Source organism: Muscardinus avellanarius (genome assembly GCF_963383645.1).
Source record: "Muscardinus avellanarius genome assembly, chromosome: 4".
NCBI classification, from domain to species: domain Eukaryota; kingdom Metazoa; phylum Chordata; class Mammalia; order Rodentia; family Gliridae; genus Muscardinus; species Muscardinus avellanarius.
This window is the reverse complement of record NC_137789.1, coordinates 71096038-71111903: the sequence shown is the minus strand read 5'-3', so window position 1 is coordinate 71111903 and position 15866 is coordinate 71096038. Positions and strand designations below refer to the sequence as shown.

At 40.0% G+C, this 15866-nt stretch overlaps 1 protein-coding gene across 3 annotated transcripts in view; it reads left to right on the top strand.

Annotated features, from left to right (window-relative positions):
* The window catches only part of TRIM55 (tripartite motif containing 55), a gene marked incomplete at both ends in the record, with an annotated part of 57054 nt that overhangs the window by 17786 nt on the left and 23402 nt on the right, over positions 1-15866 (top strand). The window contains 5 exons of one of the 3 annotated variants that reach the window (XM_080694059.1): positions 5124-5357; positions 5652-5674; positions 5777-5901; positions 7552-7805; positions 9112-9399. The exons of 1 other annotated variant lie outside the window; for it this stretch is intronic. In XM_080694059.1, the coding sequence (XP_080550185.1) occupies positions 5124-5357; positions 5652-5674; positions 5777-5901; positions 7552-7805; positions 9112-9399 (924 nt within the window). The remainder of the gene's footprint in view (positions 1-5123; positions 5358-5651; positions 5675-5776; positions 5902-7551; positions 7806-9111; positions 9400-15866) is intronic. One more of the 3 variants, XM_080694060.1, reaches the window with a different exon arrangement.

Here is a 15866-nt window from a genome sequence, read left to right as displayed (position 1 = left end):
ATGGCATATATTCATAAGCACTTCATATAATTTTTTGTCCAATTTACTTAATAGAGTGGGCACAGCTGGGTGTGGTGGAAGTAACAATGACTCAGGAGTTCAGAGCCCTTGACTCCAGACCAGGCAGCAACAATAAATACCAGAAAGGCCTTGAGAAAGTGACAGCTCTATGGAGTTCCAGTTTCTGCATGAGTGAGTTGATTGATTTGCAGTATGTTACTTCTTACATTCTATACCGGAATAATTCAGATTAGGAGTTTGGACCTAAATTTCCTAAATGCTGCCCTGATTGAAATATCTACCAAATACACTATTCAGTCACTTAACATTGAATAAAAATGAAGTACATTTTTATATTGTCTTAAATCTTCTAACTAATGGCTTGACTAAAGTCTAATTTGTGACCCACTCTTAACCTATCTGAGCCTGATTTTACTTTTCAATAAGCTGTGGGTAACAACAGCCACTAGACAAAGCCATTGTCAGTGTTAAATGAGATAATTTAAAGAAAAAGAGCTTCTCATATTGAATCTATCATAGGGAAATGCTAAACATTTGTTTTCTTTGACTTCACTGAGAGCCTGTTTCATGCATATGTGTGACTTGAACAATCACCCAAGAGCCCTCCCACTCAGAAGGGACTTGTGCTTGATTTTATGCTCTGTTGTGGCTATCTTAAATTTCATATATATATATATATTGTGTGTGTGTGTGTGTGTGTGTGTGTGTGTGTGTGTGTGTGTGGTGATACTGGGGATGGAACCCAGGGGCCATCTACCTCTTTTATATTTTATTTGGAAACAGGGTCTTTTAAGCCAGCTGAGGCTGGCTTAGAACCTGCACAATCCTCCTCTCTCAGCTTCCCAAGTGCGGGGATTACAAGCGTGCGCCATCATGCTGGCTCTTTAATAATTTTTTAATGATTAGTTCTGCACTTACTTTCATTTCACACTAGACCTTGTAAATTATGACCTAAGCTCACCAAACTAAATGGTAAGTCCTTTGAAGTTTGAGATGCCATAGATGACTCTTACTGCTAATATATTTTCCATACTTAGCCTAGTTTTCTGCATGTAGAATGTAACAATTCACATTGATTGAAAATTATAGTAGTGGCTTAAAAGGATTGATAGAAAGTTTAATTGGTGGATAAGAAGACCTGTCCTGGGAACCCCATGCAATTATTTCATACCTCAGCGTTCAAGTGACTTTAATTGCCAAGAAAAGAAAGTTCAATAAAGTTAATCTATTTCAATCACACAAAAAACAAATTTAGTAAATGCTGATATTGTGCCTTCTATGAACCCAGTAATATTATAAGTGCTTTTCAAAATATGTAGTAATACAATAACTATAATTAAAGTATAGAGTTTTCATAGGGGTAGCACTTCCTACAATGTAAAGTATAAGCAAAAAAGCAAAATGATGGTAATTTTATTAAAATTCAGTACCTACAAATCATGAAGACCAAAACAGAAAGTATAATAATATTTGGAACAGAAAATTGGCATAGGAAGGACAGCATAATTATCTAATTTAAACCATTAAGTAGCCGGGCGTGGTGGCGCACGCTTGTAATCCCCGCACTTGGGAGGCTGAGACAGGAGGATCACATGGGTTCAAAGCGAGCCTCAGCTACTTAGTGAGGCTCTCAGCAACCTAGTGAGACCCTGTTTCCAAATAAAATATAAAAAAGGTCTGGGAGTATAGCCCAGAGGTAGAAACCCTCTGGGTTCCACCCCCAGTACCACCAAAAAAAAAAACATTAAGTAAAATATATATGATTTAAATAAATTATTTACTCTTATCTGAATTGAGATAATGCATTAAAATACACATGCTTTCACATAAATCTCATTGTAAATGACTTAACCTTTATTCACCTTCAAGCATGTGTGTTTTTACTTATATTAAATAGAAGAAAATGTTTATGAAAGGACATTCTACCAGTATCATATCTTAAAATAATACTCATTATAAATGTTTCAAGTGCACAATTAATTCATATGTGAAGAATAAGTTGGAAGCCATCATATGATTCCAGTAAGAAGTAGAACTTCTATCATAGAGGCATATTTTAGTTATACAGTTGGCACATGGTTGCCTATAATACAGTAAAAGAAAGTTGGATTAGAAAGGTACTACTTGGCTCCAGTTCCTAGGTCTGATTGTAACAGTCCAAGTCTAGAGGAAAGGGAATGAAAATTGATGGAAATTTGGCAAGCCCAGAAATTTCCATGTCTTATAAAGTCCCTTGTTTATTATTTTGGAAACTGCCAAGATTCCCAAACTTTTATCTCCTCCTACCACATTCTCTATTCCCACTCATCCTTTAAAACCAAACTCAGGTGCCACTTCTAAGAAGCTTTTCCTGGGCCAGCACTCTTGGCTTCCCTTGAATGACCTATACCTACACAAAGGGTTCAATCAAAGCTCTATCTCTATGCTTCTATAAAACCTGGCATCAGCTGGGCATGGTGGCACATGCTTGTAATCCCAGCATTTGGGAGGCTGAGACAGGAGGATCACAGTTCCAAGACAGCCTCAGCTACTACTTAGTGAGGTCCTTTGCAACTTAGTAAGACCCTGTTTCAAAAGAAAGAATAAAAAATAGGGCTGTGGGGTGTAGCTTAAAGACAGAATGCCCCTGGGTTCCATTCCTGGTACTGAAAAAAAAAAAAACACACCCTAGCATCAATCTCTAACAGATTCCATTATTCAGCCTCATATCTACCATATTTCCATTATTAATCCTCCTATTTTGCATTACATCATTGCATCATATTCTTTCTCATTCCCTGAACGGTGAGCTCCTTAAGAACAGGAAGCACTTTTAATTCATTTTTGGATCTCAGATCTTGCATAGTGCTTGACACAAATGATGTGATTAAGACCTGTTGAATGACTGGGTGGATGATAGAAGTGATATTGCAATGGTTGGAACCATTGGATTTCTTCATACATATAGTTTATTTAGATACTGTGATAATATTGACTGTGTCCCAAGGGAGGCAGGGGAGTGAGGGATACATTTCTTCTGCATTTGTGGAATATCTTAATAACTAGTGGATGTATGCTAGGCAGATCCAGATTCCATCTTTATGGGAGACCATAGTTTATATATTTAAGAGACCCACGTAAAGGAAGAAATCAATATATGACATAATACTAAAGTGAAAGAAGGTGTGATAAACGTCATGCACAGGTCAGAGATAAATTAGTTGGACTCTCAGGGCAAGAGAGCTAGGTTGGATCATTGTGGCTCACAATGTACTCTCATCATAACTGTGAAGGTTATGGACTCAGAGACGGCTAAATCTCTGAGACTTAGACACACACACACACCAAGCTTATTAAAGCTTAAAAAATCAAAAGCCAATAAAGAAGAAAAAATTGTCATTTGCAGGGAAATTGATGAATCTGGAAAATATTATGCTAAGTGAGATAACTCAGTCTCAAACAAAGGTGATGTGGTTGTGGAAACTAGAGAGAAAACAAGAAACCTAAGGGACTTCAAATAATGCAAAGATGGGTAGAGTAGTTTAAGGGGGTTAAAAGTGAGAGTTGAGGAGAAAAGGGAAGGAAATAGTTCAAATAATACCACAGCAATATGTAAATGTATCACTACCAATCTCACTAACTCATGTGGGGAGGGAGGAAGAGAAGCCAGGTGGGATGTGGAGGAAAATACACCAAGAGCTGTGTGCATGAATATTTTGATCACATGGAACCTCACTATGATGTGTAACTGCAATGCACCAATACATTATGAAAAATAAATAAAAGCCCAATGACTGAACCAACTGAAAATTAATCATGATTTTTTAAATATTGTAACTCATAGTAAAGGAAATTGGATGGTACTGCAAAAGCTTCAGCCATACTATGCAAATGTGAAGGTCAAACTTCAAATATAGCCTTTCTCTCCAGTATTTCCCTCTCTTAGACAGTATTAGGTAAATAGAAGACCTATTATAAATAGTCGATGCAGGTATATATCATAAATTGTACCCATTATGGGATTTTAGAAGGTGAAAGATGGCACTCAGCCACAGAGATTAAGGGAAGTTTTATGAAAGAAGTGGTATTCCAACAATGTCTTCAAGGTTGTGTAAAGTTCATAACTGCCATGTGGGGGAAAACATTGTAGACAGCAAAGTAGAAGCAAAAATAGTAAATTGTTTGTTTTCTGGGATACAAGGCATGCAATAGAGAACAGTAGAATATTATGAAGGAAAGCAGGTATCAGATCATGGACAGTCTAGAAAACCAGTTATGAAGTTTAAATACAATTTTTTATATAATGAGAAGCCATAACAGAAAAGAAAAAAACATGATCACAATTGTACTCTTAGTAAATCAATTTGGCTGCAGCCTGTGAGTTCTTGGAGGAGGGAATCCCATAGGGCACATGCCCTTGGAAAGCTACAGAATCTACATGGGAGGGCTGAAACTAAGACATGGTGGTACAAAGTAGAGAGAGGCAGAAGGGTACAAACCAGAAAGTACCATAGGGTTGTTTTATTACACACACACACACACACACACACACACACACACACACACACCCCAAAGCAAAATATAACCCATAGACTGTGTAACCCAAATAAACTATAAAACAAAATCTCCCCCATGAAATTCTCCACTTAAAAAGAACAAAAGACTGGAGCCAAATGTGGTGGCACATGTTTGTAATCCAAGTACTTGGGAGGCTGATACAAGAGGATCACAGGCTTATGGCCAGCTTCAGCTACTTAGTAAGCCCCTCCACAATTTAGTAAGACCCCATTTCAAAATAAAGAATAAATAGGACTGTGATTGTAGCTCAGAGGTAGAATATCCCTAGGTTCATTCCCCAGTTCTGAAAAAAGTAAAAATAAAAAAGAACAGAATATTGAAAAATCATTCACCACATATCAATGTGATTGTGTTTTAGATTGTGTGGGAATCAAATTTGTTAAAAATCAGACTTTCAAAACATGAGCACAAAAGGGACAACTCAATGGAAAAGAAACAAAACATCGCCCATAAGCAAATGTTCTTGCCTCCCGAAATGTCCAAGTGATTTCTCCAAATAGACTTTCTCACAAACATTTTCTAACATTAGCTAACCCAACTAACAGGAATGCTGCAGAAAACAGAAACAGGACCTCTGTGAGAAATTCGATTACCTGTATGGCATTCTGGAAGAGAGGAAGAATGAAATGACCCAAGTCATCACCCGAACCCAAGAGGAGAAACTGGAACATGTCCGTGCCCTGATCAAAAAATATTCCGATCATTTGGAGAACGTATCAAAGTTGGTAGAATCAGGGATCCAGTTCATGGATGAGCCAGAAATGGCTGTGTTCCTGCAGGTAAGCCTCGTTTAGGCACCAAAGAAATAAACTCAAAAGGTGAATGGTGGGAATTTGCTACCACATATTTATAATTTTATGTACATTTTACTTTTTACCAATTTTACTAACTAAAATCTTATTCTATTTGGCATTGCTCAAACAGAAGAAGCTTATTGGAAAAACAGCAGTTATTTATGGCATTTAGAAATGAAGCTATGAGATTCTCAGGGTCAGGAAGGAAAAGAATTAAGTCTCATAGCCATTTTTGATGGAAAGAATCTAAGTAAGCCTATCTTTTGTTTGCTTTCACAGAATGCCAAAACCCTGTTACAAAAGTAAGTCATTTTTATTATATGGAGAAAATGAATATTTTCTTTTTTACCCAAAGCTATCAAACTTTAAACAGTGACAGAAGTGACAACCTATCTTCATTGCAGAATCTCAGAAGCATCAAAGGCATTTCAGATGGAAAAAATAGAACATGGTTATGAGAACATGAACCACTTCACAGTCAACCTCAATAGAGAAGAAAAGATAATACGTGAAATTGATTTTTACAGAGGTCTGTTATTCTTTTGGCCACTTGGCTAAAATTGGTGGTGGGAGGAAACTGCAGACAAGTTAGGTAGGAAAAAAGTGGGAATTCAGAATCACCCCCAGAATTGATGTCTACACCTTCATAAGGACATAATCCTGTATTTCATTATAGGATCACATGGTGTGCCAACAGTGCTTATTTAACTCTGCACATCCTAGGGCTGTTTTAATGCCATTATCAGGCATTTGACTTTGGGTGGTCAAATACTTAATAATTAAAGGTTAAGCAGGAGGCAGAAATAAACAGAAGACTTCTAGGCTGGATATGTTAGTACATCAATGTGATAACTCTGAGAGGAGTACAATAGTAAAAAGTCATAGATTAGGTCACAACCTGGAAATACGTTAGGTCTGTGTGTTTAGATGCACTCCACGAGCTAGGAACATATCCCTAACTTTTGGCTCTGAAATATAACTTCTGGAAATTTATTCGAATAAAAAAATTAAAAAGAGGAAAGTAATCTTAGAGCCGACCCAAATTGCGATCACCTTGACTCATCCTAGCGCATCTAGGTGACAACACCCCTTGGCTAAACCCTGTGAGGCTGCACTAGTATTTACAAAAGGCAATTCCAGAGGAAAATCATCATGTTTTTTTTTAATTTACCTCCTATTGCCTTTTCTTAATGTTGTTGGAGGAAATATTAAGATCAGCAGATTAGAAAGAGTCATGGCAGCCGGGCATGGTGGCGCACACTTGTAATCCCCGCACTTGGGAGGCAGAGACAGGAGTATCACGCAGGTTCAAAGCCAGTCTTGCTGGCTTAAGAGACCCTGTTTCCAAATAAAACAATATAAAAATAGGTCTGGGAGTGTAGCCCCGAGGTAGAAGGGCTTCCAGGAACCCCAGTACCACCAAAAAAAAAAAAAAAAGAAAGAAAAAAAGAAAGAGTCATGGCATTAATTGTGGCAAAAGTTGATGTATTCACTGAACAAAGGAGGCAAGAAATGAAAGCAAGTGTGTAGCCAGGCCGTTTGGCACACGCTTGTAATTCCAGCATTTGGGAGGCTGAGACAGGAGGATCACAGTTCATGGACAGCCTCAGCTACTTAGTGAGGCCCTTTGCAACTCAGTAAGACCCTGTTTCAAAATAAAGAATAAAAATTGGGCTGTGGGTGTAGTTTGGAGGTAGAATTCCCCTGAGTTCCATCCCCACAAAAAAAAAAAAAAAAAAGAGAGAGAGAGAGAGAAAGAAAAAAGAAAAAAAAGAAAAGAAAAGAAAAGAAAAAGAAAGAAAGCAAGTGTGTTTTCTGAGATAGGGAGATGGGCTACATCTCTCTATTTAATTGACAGAGATAAATAAGTGACAATCCCAGCCCTCCAGGAGCTTGCAGATGTAATTGACTATGATAAAAATGTGAGTAGTCTGCCTGGTAAGGGGAAGTGAAGGGTGCACAGCAGGGGTGGGACTTTTTGTCTGAGAGGAGAGCAGGGAAGAAGGCTATGGCTTCTTCACACTTGTCCTGTCCATGTGTCACACTTGGACCATGGTCAAGTGTCTGCTGGAGAGGACTGCCCTGGCCCTGACCTTAGCCCAGCCTGGAGTTATTGGGCACATGTTTCTACAGCTGTAATAGTAGTTCTAACAAGTTTAAAACTGTCTTACTTTACTAGAAGATGAAGAGGAAGAAGAGGAAGGAGGAGGTGAAGGAGAAAGAGAAGGAGAAGAAGAAGAAGGAGAGGAAGTAGTAGAAGTGGAGGAGTTAGAAAACGTTCAGATAGAGTCTTCAGGAGAAGATGAGAGTCTGGGAAGAGCCTCAGAGCCCTCTCAGCTGGCAGAACTCCAGGCTGCACTAGGGGCAGTTCCAGTTTCCTCTTCAGAGCCACCTCCAGCTTTGCCACCTGCTATGGATGCCCCGGTGACACAGGTGAGCACTTGTGAGTTTCTTCCTATGGGTGTGCCTTTCTTTTGAGCACCCTAAACAATTTATTCTATCATAAGGGGGGAAAAACTATATGCCAGATGTTTTATGTGGCAGACAAGACTTTAGGATAGTCACAACATCAGGAAGAAAAGCCCTCTAGGCAATCCAACATCTTCCTTGTTATAGCTGGTTGACAAGACAATACCACATTCCCACCATTAACACCACCCTAAAATCTGAGGTAATCTTTGTCTGGAAATTGTGTGTGTGTGTGTGTGTGTGTGTGTGTGTGTGTGTGTGTGTGTGTAAGGTGTTAATTCATCAAGAACTGCTATCATGGGAATTTGGTCTGCTTTTTTGTTGCTTAGTGAATATAGATATAGGGTATCATGTGAGAAATAATCTGAGGTGAGAAATAAAAGTGATTATACTTTCAGAATTTTGAGTTTTCTGTAGGTAACAGAGGATGTAAATAGACCACATGATTTGCTCATGTCCTATACCTTGAAATGCAACTACATCTTTCTTTCGGTGGGCAAGCAAATGTAGACTGGTTTTCTGTGTTTGTCATTTGATGAGACTGTGTGTCAACTTTAAAATGTATCTTAGGAAGTTAGCTCCTTCCAGATAAGCCGGCCTCCTGTTCCTAGGAGTCACTGTCTAGTTTTTAAGTGTTTGTTCTGACCTCATGACACTTGAGCAGTTTTTGGGCGTTGCAGAGTCATCAAAGAGGAGCCCTGGTTTTGCACCCATTTTCAGACTGGATTGAAATCATCTGTAGAAAAAAAATCCAAGAGGGGAAACTCAGAAATGGAATTATATTCTATGCTCTGTCTCCATAGGAAACCAGGCTAAAATTCTATTTATACTTTCTTAAATATTGAAATTCTGGGTAAACTAGTTGCACTGAAATTGAAAGCAGAGTAGTAACTAAATGAGTGTTGGATTTGATCAGTGAGGTCAATTGTTGGCTTCTAAAAAAACAGTTTTGGGGGCCCCACATCTAATGCATAAATAAATAATTCTGGTCAATAGTTTGACATTTCTCCTGTATCTGATATTTTATAAACAACTTTCACAGGAGGCTTCTGCTTTCTACTTGCCTGCCCCCAGCAAATCCAGGAAAGATGCAAAAGCCAGTCGGAGGGCATGGGCAGCATTCCACCCCTAGCAACTCCAGAAGGTGGGATGAGCTCAGCCATAAGTCAGGTGTTGCAAATGGGGCTGTCAGTGTTCAAACCCAAAGGGAACTAAAATCGACTGCTTTCTTTTCTTTTCTCTTCTTTTGAATTTATCTGTTCTGATTAAGGGGGAGGTTGTGTCCACTGGCTCCCAGCAGACCACAGAGTCTGAAACTTCAGTCCCTGCAGCAACGGAAACCATGGACCCCTTGTTTTACCCTAGTTGGTATAAAGGCCAGACCCGGAAAGCCACCACCAACCCACCTTGCACCCCAGGGAGCGAAGGTCTGGGGCAAATAGGGCCTCCGGGTTCTGAGGATTCAAATGTGCAGAAGGCAGACGTGGCAGAAACCGCAGCCAATGAGAGGGCAGCGGTGAGCGGTAAGGAATCTAGTTCACCTGCAGCTACTTCTCAGGTTAGTGTTGATGCTCTGTGTCTGACTGCTCTCCCATGCTCCCTCTGGCCCTGCTAGAATACACTTCAGCACGGAGGAGGAGCTTTCAAAAGGACAGGAGAAACCATAGTCCCTGGGAACATAGAGGAACAACCCATCCTCCAATGTTGGCTTGCTTTTTAAGTGTTTTATCAATAAATGAGCAAAATGAGTTTGATTTCACCCTGACTATATGTGCATGGTGACCCCACACCCGGCTCACCAGGGCATGGGTGCAAACAAGCCTGGCCCTTAGGCATGCCCTTCAAAGCTGCTTTGTTTGCAGTGACCGGCTGATGGAGTGGTGGCCCTGGTTCTTTGCAGCCTCCACTTGTACTCATTCAACTTTTCCTATGTCCTTTTGGGGCTTCCAAAGACTAATCACCTGCTTCAGTGTCCTGCCCAACAACCTCCAACGAGCACGTTCAAATTAGTCTTAAGTCTGCTCTAGAAAATAACCTTGGATTCTTGGGTTCTAGGAATGTGCTGGCAATGGCTGGATAAAGACAGTCTTGGCTTGATTAAACCTGTGCTTCCTAAGCTAGTTCCCTTGGGAGCAGGACAACATGGGTTTCCCTATACTTTTGGAAAGGACTCTAGATAAATTCTTTTTAAAATGAAAGTTTGCCTTCCACGTCTTCTCCCTAACGCCTAGTTCATTGTTTGCATGTCTCAAAAAGTCCATAGAGGAAGTCTCCAGTATTCTATGGAGGAAGGATGTTCATAGTCACCCATGAGCATTCTTACGTGATGTGTGGGGTGAGTGCTATCCCAGCAAGAGGCTGTCAGGGGAACATTCTCTAGTTCTGTGCTCCTCGGTCACCCACCAGGTAATGATGACTAATAAACAATGAACAATGTGTTTCAAAGTGACAAAGGTAAACATTTGGTGTGAGGAAACATTTTGAGGTGTTTTTTTGGGTAGAAAAAAATGGAGTACACTGATTATTTCTGGAAAGTTTATAGAAATTCTTATGTTTTGTTGAATTCGAGAAGGAAGAGCTATTTTCCAAAAATACAATGACCCCATGAGGAGCATGTAGTAGGTCTCTGACCCAAAGTGAAAAGTATGTCTGAATGATGTTACAAAAAAGTGACTTGTGATCAAATCAGTGAAGCTCTCTTCTTGTTTCCTCACAGGAGTTAGCAATCTGCCTAGCACTCTTGGCTTTTCTTATCCTTCACTACATTTGGAGTCAGATCCAGTGGTTGGTTTTTTCTTTCATGGGTAGGAAATATTTTCTTTTCCCCTTAACTAACATTTCATGTAGTTTCTTCCATAATGTTCCTCTTCTGTAGGCCCAGAGATGAATTTCTCTCCAGATCTCGAGGCTCAGCCATCTAAACTGAGCCCTGTTCACAGATAACACCCAAAGCCTCAAGCTCTCTCTGGTGCGATCGCCTCCAGGTGCCTTCCTGAGAATCCCTCCCTTACCTGTTCCCACATGGAGGGAGCTTTGACTCAGAACAGTGACTCTGTGGACAATTATTCAGTATCCAGTGGGGTGAGCCCACAGGATGGCCATCAGGGAGGCCAGTTGCCCCAGGTGTCCATGATGCTGTGAGGATGCGCTGCTCTCACAGTAGAGGGAGGAGCCACCATGCAATGCTGAGGTAGATGAAGGAGCAGCATTTCCTCTGCTCACCCAGAGTGTCCAGGCCAGGCCAGGTGACTACTGCTGAGAATGCTGTCATAGGCAGTCCCCTATGGATGACCAGGTGGACCAGGTGGCTTCTTGGTTCTCTTTGAAGCTCAGTCTCTGCAGGGTTCCTCCTAGGAGAGGAGATCTCTACGATAAAGGTCTGGGCACTGCAGCCACCATGGGATACAGCCAGTGAGATCTGAGTGAATACAGAGCCAGAGGCCCATGTGCACTCACCAGCCATAAGGAATCAGGGCCAATAAGAAGCCTCATGTCACCTGTCAGTCCCTGCTTATTATTTTGAGTCAGATTTCTCACTATCAAACCTTTGCTTGATTACCCTTAGAAGGTTTGCTTGGGGACTGACACCATATGCCTCAGATAGTCTTTTGAAAGTACCAGCTTAATGAATAAAGTTTAAAGATATAAAGCCCATTAGATTTTGTACCTTAATCCTCTACTGGCCTAAGACCTCACTCCCTGGGCCCTTAGCTCAGAAGCAGTGCAGGGTCCCTGATGCTGGGAGGGAGTCATCAGTTATTTCTGGCTCGCTGACTTTTCTCTGGGTCGGCACTGGCTCTTCTGGAAGTTCCCATCAGAGGCCTCTTTCTGCCTCACCCTCTGCTCAGCAATGGCGGTAGCTGTGGGTGCAGAACCTGCCCCGTGTCTAGTAGTCAGCTGAGACCTATGCACCCTGAAAGTCGGTATAGCCCGCTCAGCTACCTAACTCCTCCTCCTGACATTATTTGTGGAAAAGAAAAGAGCAGTAGAAGTATTGGCCACGGATTCAAAAGGTACAAATGGGAGGTAAGGGGCAAAAACAACACATCCTAACACATTTTATTAGAAGCCAGACATAACTGCAAATCTGAATAATTGTCTGAAGGGTTCTATTTACATTCTGAGAATGTGGGTTTGGGGCTTTGTTACCATAAACATACCCTTGTAAATTCTCTGAGGCTGCAGAGGGAGAGTCCACGCTTCAAGGCTGCCATCCACTGAGCCCCTGTCATGTTCGCTGACATTCATTCGCTGTGTGGTGAGATGAGGGTGAGGCAGGTGGGGGGACAGTGCTGGCCTCCAGTCTTGCAAAGCACCTGTGTATGTCGCTCTCAATGTTTAAGAATAGGCCTTTCACATAGAGAAGCAAACCTGTTTCTGATGGAGTACCACTCTTTGATCCCTGAAATGGGATATAGTCTCAATAATTAAGACCTCACCACAGTAACATATTTTTAGCCTCTGTGAACTTTTCATAGGTCTGATTCACTTTTTTTTAATCACTCAGAACCTAATTTGTCAGATTAATATTTTTCCAGTGTGAGGTTAGTTTGTTGGAATTTCACATGGCATCATTAGTCTTGCCTTGACTATTTAGGATGTGATACAAGAGTTCTCCTTGATTCTCTGCTGGTCTTACTTCTCTTTACCCATGTCACGCTGGTCACATGTCAGGGAGTGATGTTGCCTTAGAAGATCAGAACCATCTCAGGCTTCCTTGCTAATCTGTAAGTTCACTTCAACTCTCTGAAGCTTAACCTCAATCCTTTAAAGAAGGCAAATGTTCTATTTCTAGGTGTTTTCCTATATCAACTCACACAGTGAAACCTGCTCCTGACCCACGCACACAAGCAGATGATGTCTTAGAAGCAGGTCATGGAAAAACCCAAGATCAGGTGTCCATGAGGGGTGGACAGGGCTTCAGCTTTTTCCTGGATCAGAGGAGTATCTGTGACTTCCCACTCTTGTTCTCCAAGAAAAAAAAATAATAATGTTTTAACAAGGCATAGATTCCCATGCATACTTTTTCAGGATGAACTTTGAACTTTATCAGATGGTATTCCTGCCAGGAGACTATGCAGTCCCCATATGTGAACTGACTTTAGCTGCAGATTTGCACTCTATATTTCTGACCTTCTGAGCCATGAATGCTGTATACCTAGTTGATGCAGAGAGTTTGGCAAAATGAAATTTTATTTTCTTCATGTATTATTTTTTAAATTTATTTGGAAAAAGCTACACCAGGACCTAATCAACCTCAAAAGAGAAGGCAATATTGTAATACAAGTTGACTACTGTCTATTCAACTGTCTTAGACTATTTTCTGTTCCTATAACTATAATTTACTGAGCTCACAGCCCTGAATGCTGGGCAGTCCAAGCATTACTTAGCTCATGGCATGATCCTGGGAAGTCCAGGATCTGGTGGGGTCTTATTGCTGCATCATATCATGTGGAGGGCTCACATGGCAAGACAGAGCATGTGTGAGATCTCCAATTTCTCTTCTTCTTCTTGTAAAGCCACTAATGCCATCACTGGGGCCTCACCACACCATCAGAGCCTCATCAATCCCATGTAATCTCACCTCCCAAAGCCTCACCTCCAAATACCACTACCATGCAGATTTGGGGATGAGTTTTTCAACACATAGACTTTGAAAGGATATATTCAAATCATATTGACTCCCCTTGGAAAGCAGTCTCTCCTGGTCCTGTCATTTACCTGCATGTTACACCTGAGTGTTAACACAGGTACTGCCCCCATCCCCACCCACTTCCTGTGGACAGTTTGCATTTTTGGGGGGGGACATTTTTGGGGGGGAACTTTCTGGGGGGAACATTTTTACAAAGGTGGGAACAGCAGCAAGGTGTGCCCCCTCCTGGTAATCCTTCTTTCTTTCCCAGTACAGCGTAGGGCTTCCTGTGGAAGAATCTGCCCAAACCATTTAGTGGAAGCTGTGCAGGAAAGAGGGATTCCGAGAGAAATGCCTCTATCTTTGGTGGGTTAATTCAGTAGCTACTGTGGCTGATACTTGAGATGGGATGGATACAGCATGTGTCTCAAGGTCAGAGGACCCTTCCCCAACATACATCCAATGAGTCTTTGGCATTGAAATCTCTTCAATTTCCACTTTTATAAAGAATCACTATTGGTATATTTCACCAGAGCATAAAGATCCATGGCAAGGGACCCTAAAAACTTTACCATATCATAGTTTGTTGCTTCAAGAATGGAATATTCATATTTCATTCTTCAAATATGAAAATAAACATGCAAATTGAGTAGAAATTCTGTCAAGGTTCAGTGAAATGGAAAGATCAATGAAATTTTAGAAGAAAGGACTTCAGTTTTTAATGTGTCTGACTCTGGACACTTAATTTATTTGAGTCTCAGTTTTCTCATGGTGAAAATGACAGGATTGCTCAATGAATAATTCCTCTATTTATACAAAATTGAGCAGTGAAGAATGTAATAGCAAGAATTTTAAAATTTATTTCAGGATGTTTTTTATGGGAAAGGTCATAGACAGGCCTAACACTGCTTATTCTGAATAACATATGTGCCTGGCTGGGTGTGGTGGCGCACACTTGTAATCCTAGCATTCGGGAGACAGAGACCGGAGGATCGCAGTTCACAGACAGCCTCAGCTACTTAGCGAGGACCTTTGCAACTCAGTGAGACCCTATTTAAAAAAATAAAAAGACTAAAAAAATAGGGCTGGGGGTGTAGCTCAGAGGTACAATATCCCTTGGTTCCATCCCCAATACTGAAAATAAAAAAAAGAAAAAGATATATGTGCCCACTTGATACTCTTATATGAACCTTCACTTACTGTATTAATTTCCAAGTCTCTTCCTAGGCACTGAGTTTGGCATTGATATTCTCACATATATGCATAATATCAATATCACTGGAAATGTTTCCTTTATTAATTCTTTATCCACTCCCAAAAAAGTACCTCCCTTGCTCCACTGGAGCTTCTATTTATTATTTTCTTATGTTTACTCTGGTTTTTTTTTTGTGTGTGTGTGATATCTGGGTTGGAACCCAGGGGCATTCTACCTCCAAGCTATACTCCCAGCCCTATTTTTTACTCTTTATTTTGAAACAGGGTCTCATGGAGTTGCAAAGGGCCTCACTAAGTAGCTGAGGCTGGCCTTGAACCATGATCCTCCTGTCTAAACCCAAATGCTGAGATTACAAGCATGCGCCACCACATCCTGCTACTCTGGATTTAATTTTTTCATCTTTCTAGTTTTTTCATAGTGAAGTCTTGGACTAATGACTTGAGATTTTTTTTCTAATATAATGCTTAATGCTATAAAATTTCTTCTAATCACTACTTTAGTACATCCCATAAGTTTTGAATTGTTGTATTTTTATTTTCATTTAATTCAAAGTATGTTCTAATTTACATTTCTTTAAAAAAAGAAACACTTATTTTGGAACCCATTCTTTAAGAAAAGATAACAACAATGCTAAATATGATTGAACCTAAACAGAGTTTTCAAAACATATGGTTTCTTCTTTGACTAATGGTATTTTTATATGAATAGTGTTTAAATTTGGATATTTGGAGATTTTTCAGATATCTTTCTGTTTGACTTCTGGTTTTATTCTCTTGTGGTAAAATAATATAGTTTATTGTTTCTAATCTTTTTATGTTTATTAAGATTTTTATGACTTAGAACATGATCTACCTTGGTGAATGTTTCATATGTACTTGAAAACAAATATTTTTTGTTGTTGTTGAGTAATTAAGCCAGTTGAGTAATGGTGCTATTCAAGTATACTATATTCATACTGATTTTCTGTTTACCTAGTTTTTCAGTTGCTGAGAGAGGAATTATGAGATCTCTGATTATAACAGGATTTTCTTTTCCTTTCAGTTCTATTAGTTTTTGCTTCATATGTTTTGAAAACTCTGTTTAGGTTCAATCATATTTAGCACTGTTGTTATCTTTTCTTAAATAATGGTTTTCAAAATAAGTGTTTCTTTTTTTAAAGTCTGGTATATTATATTTT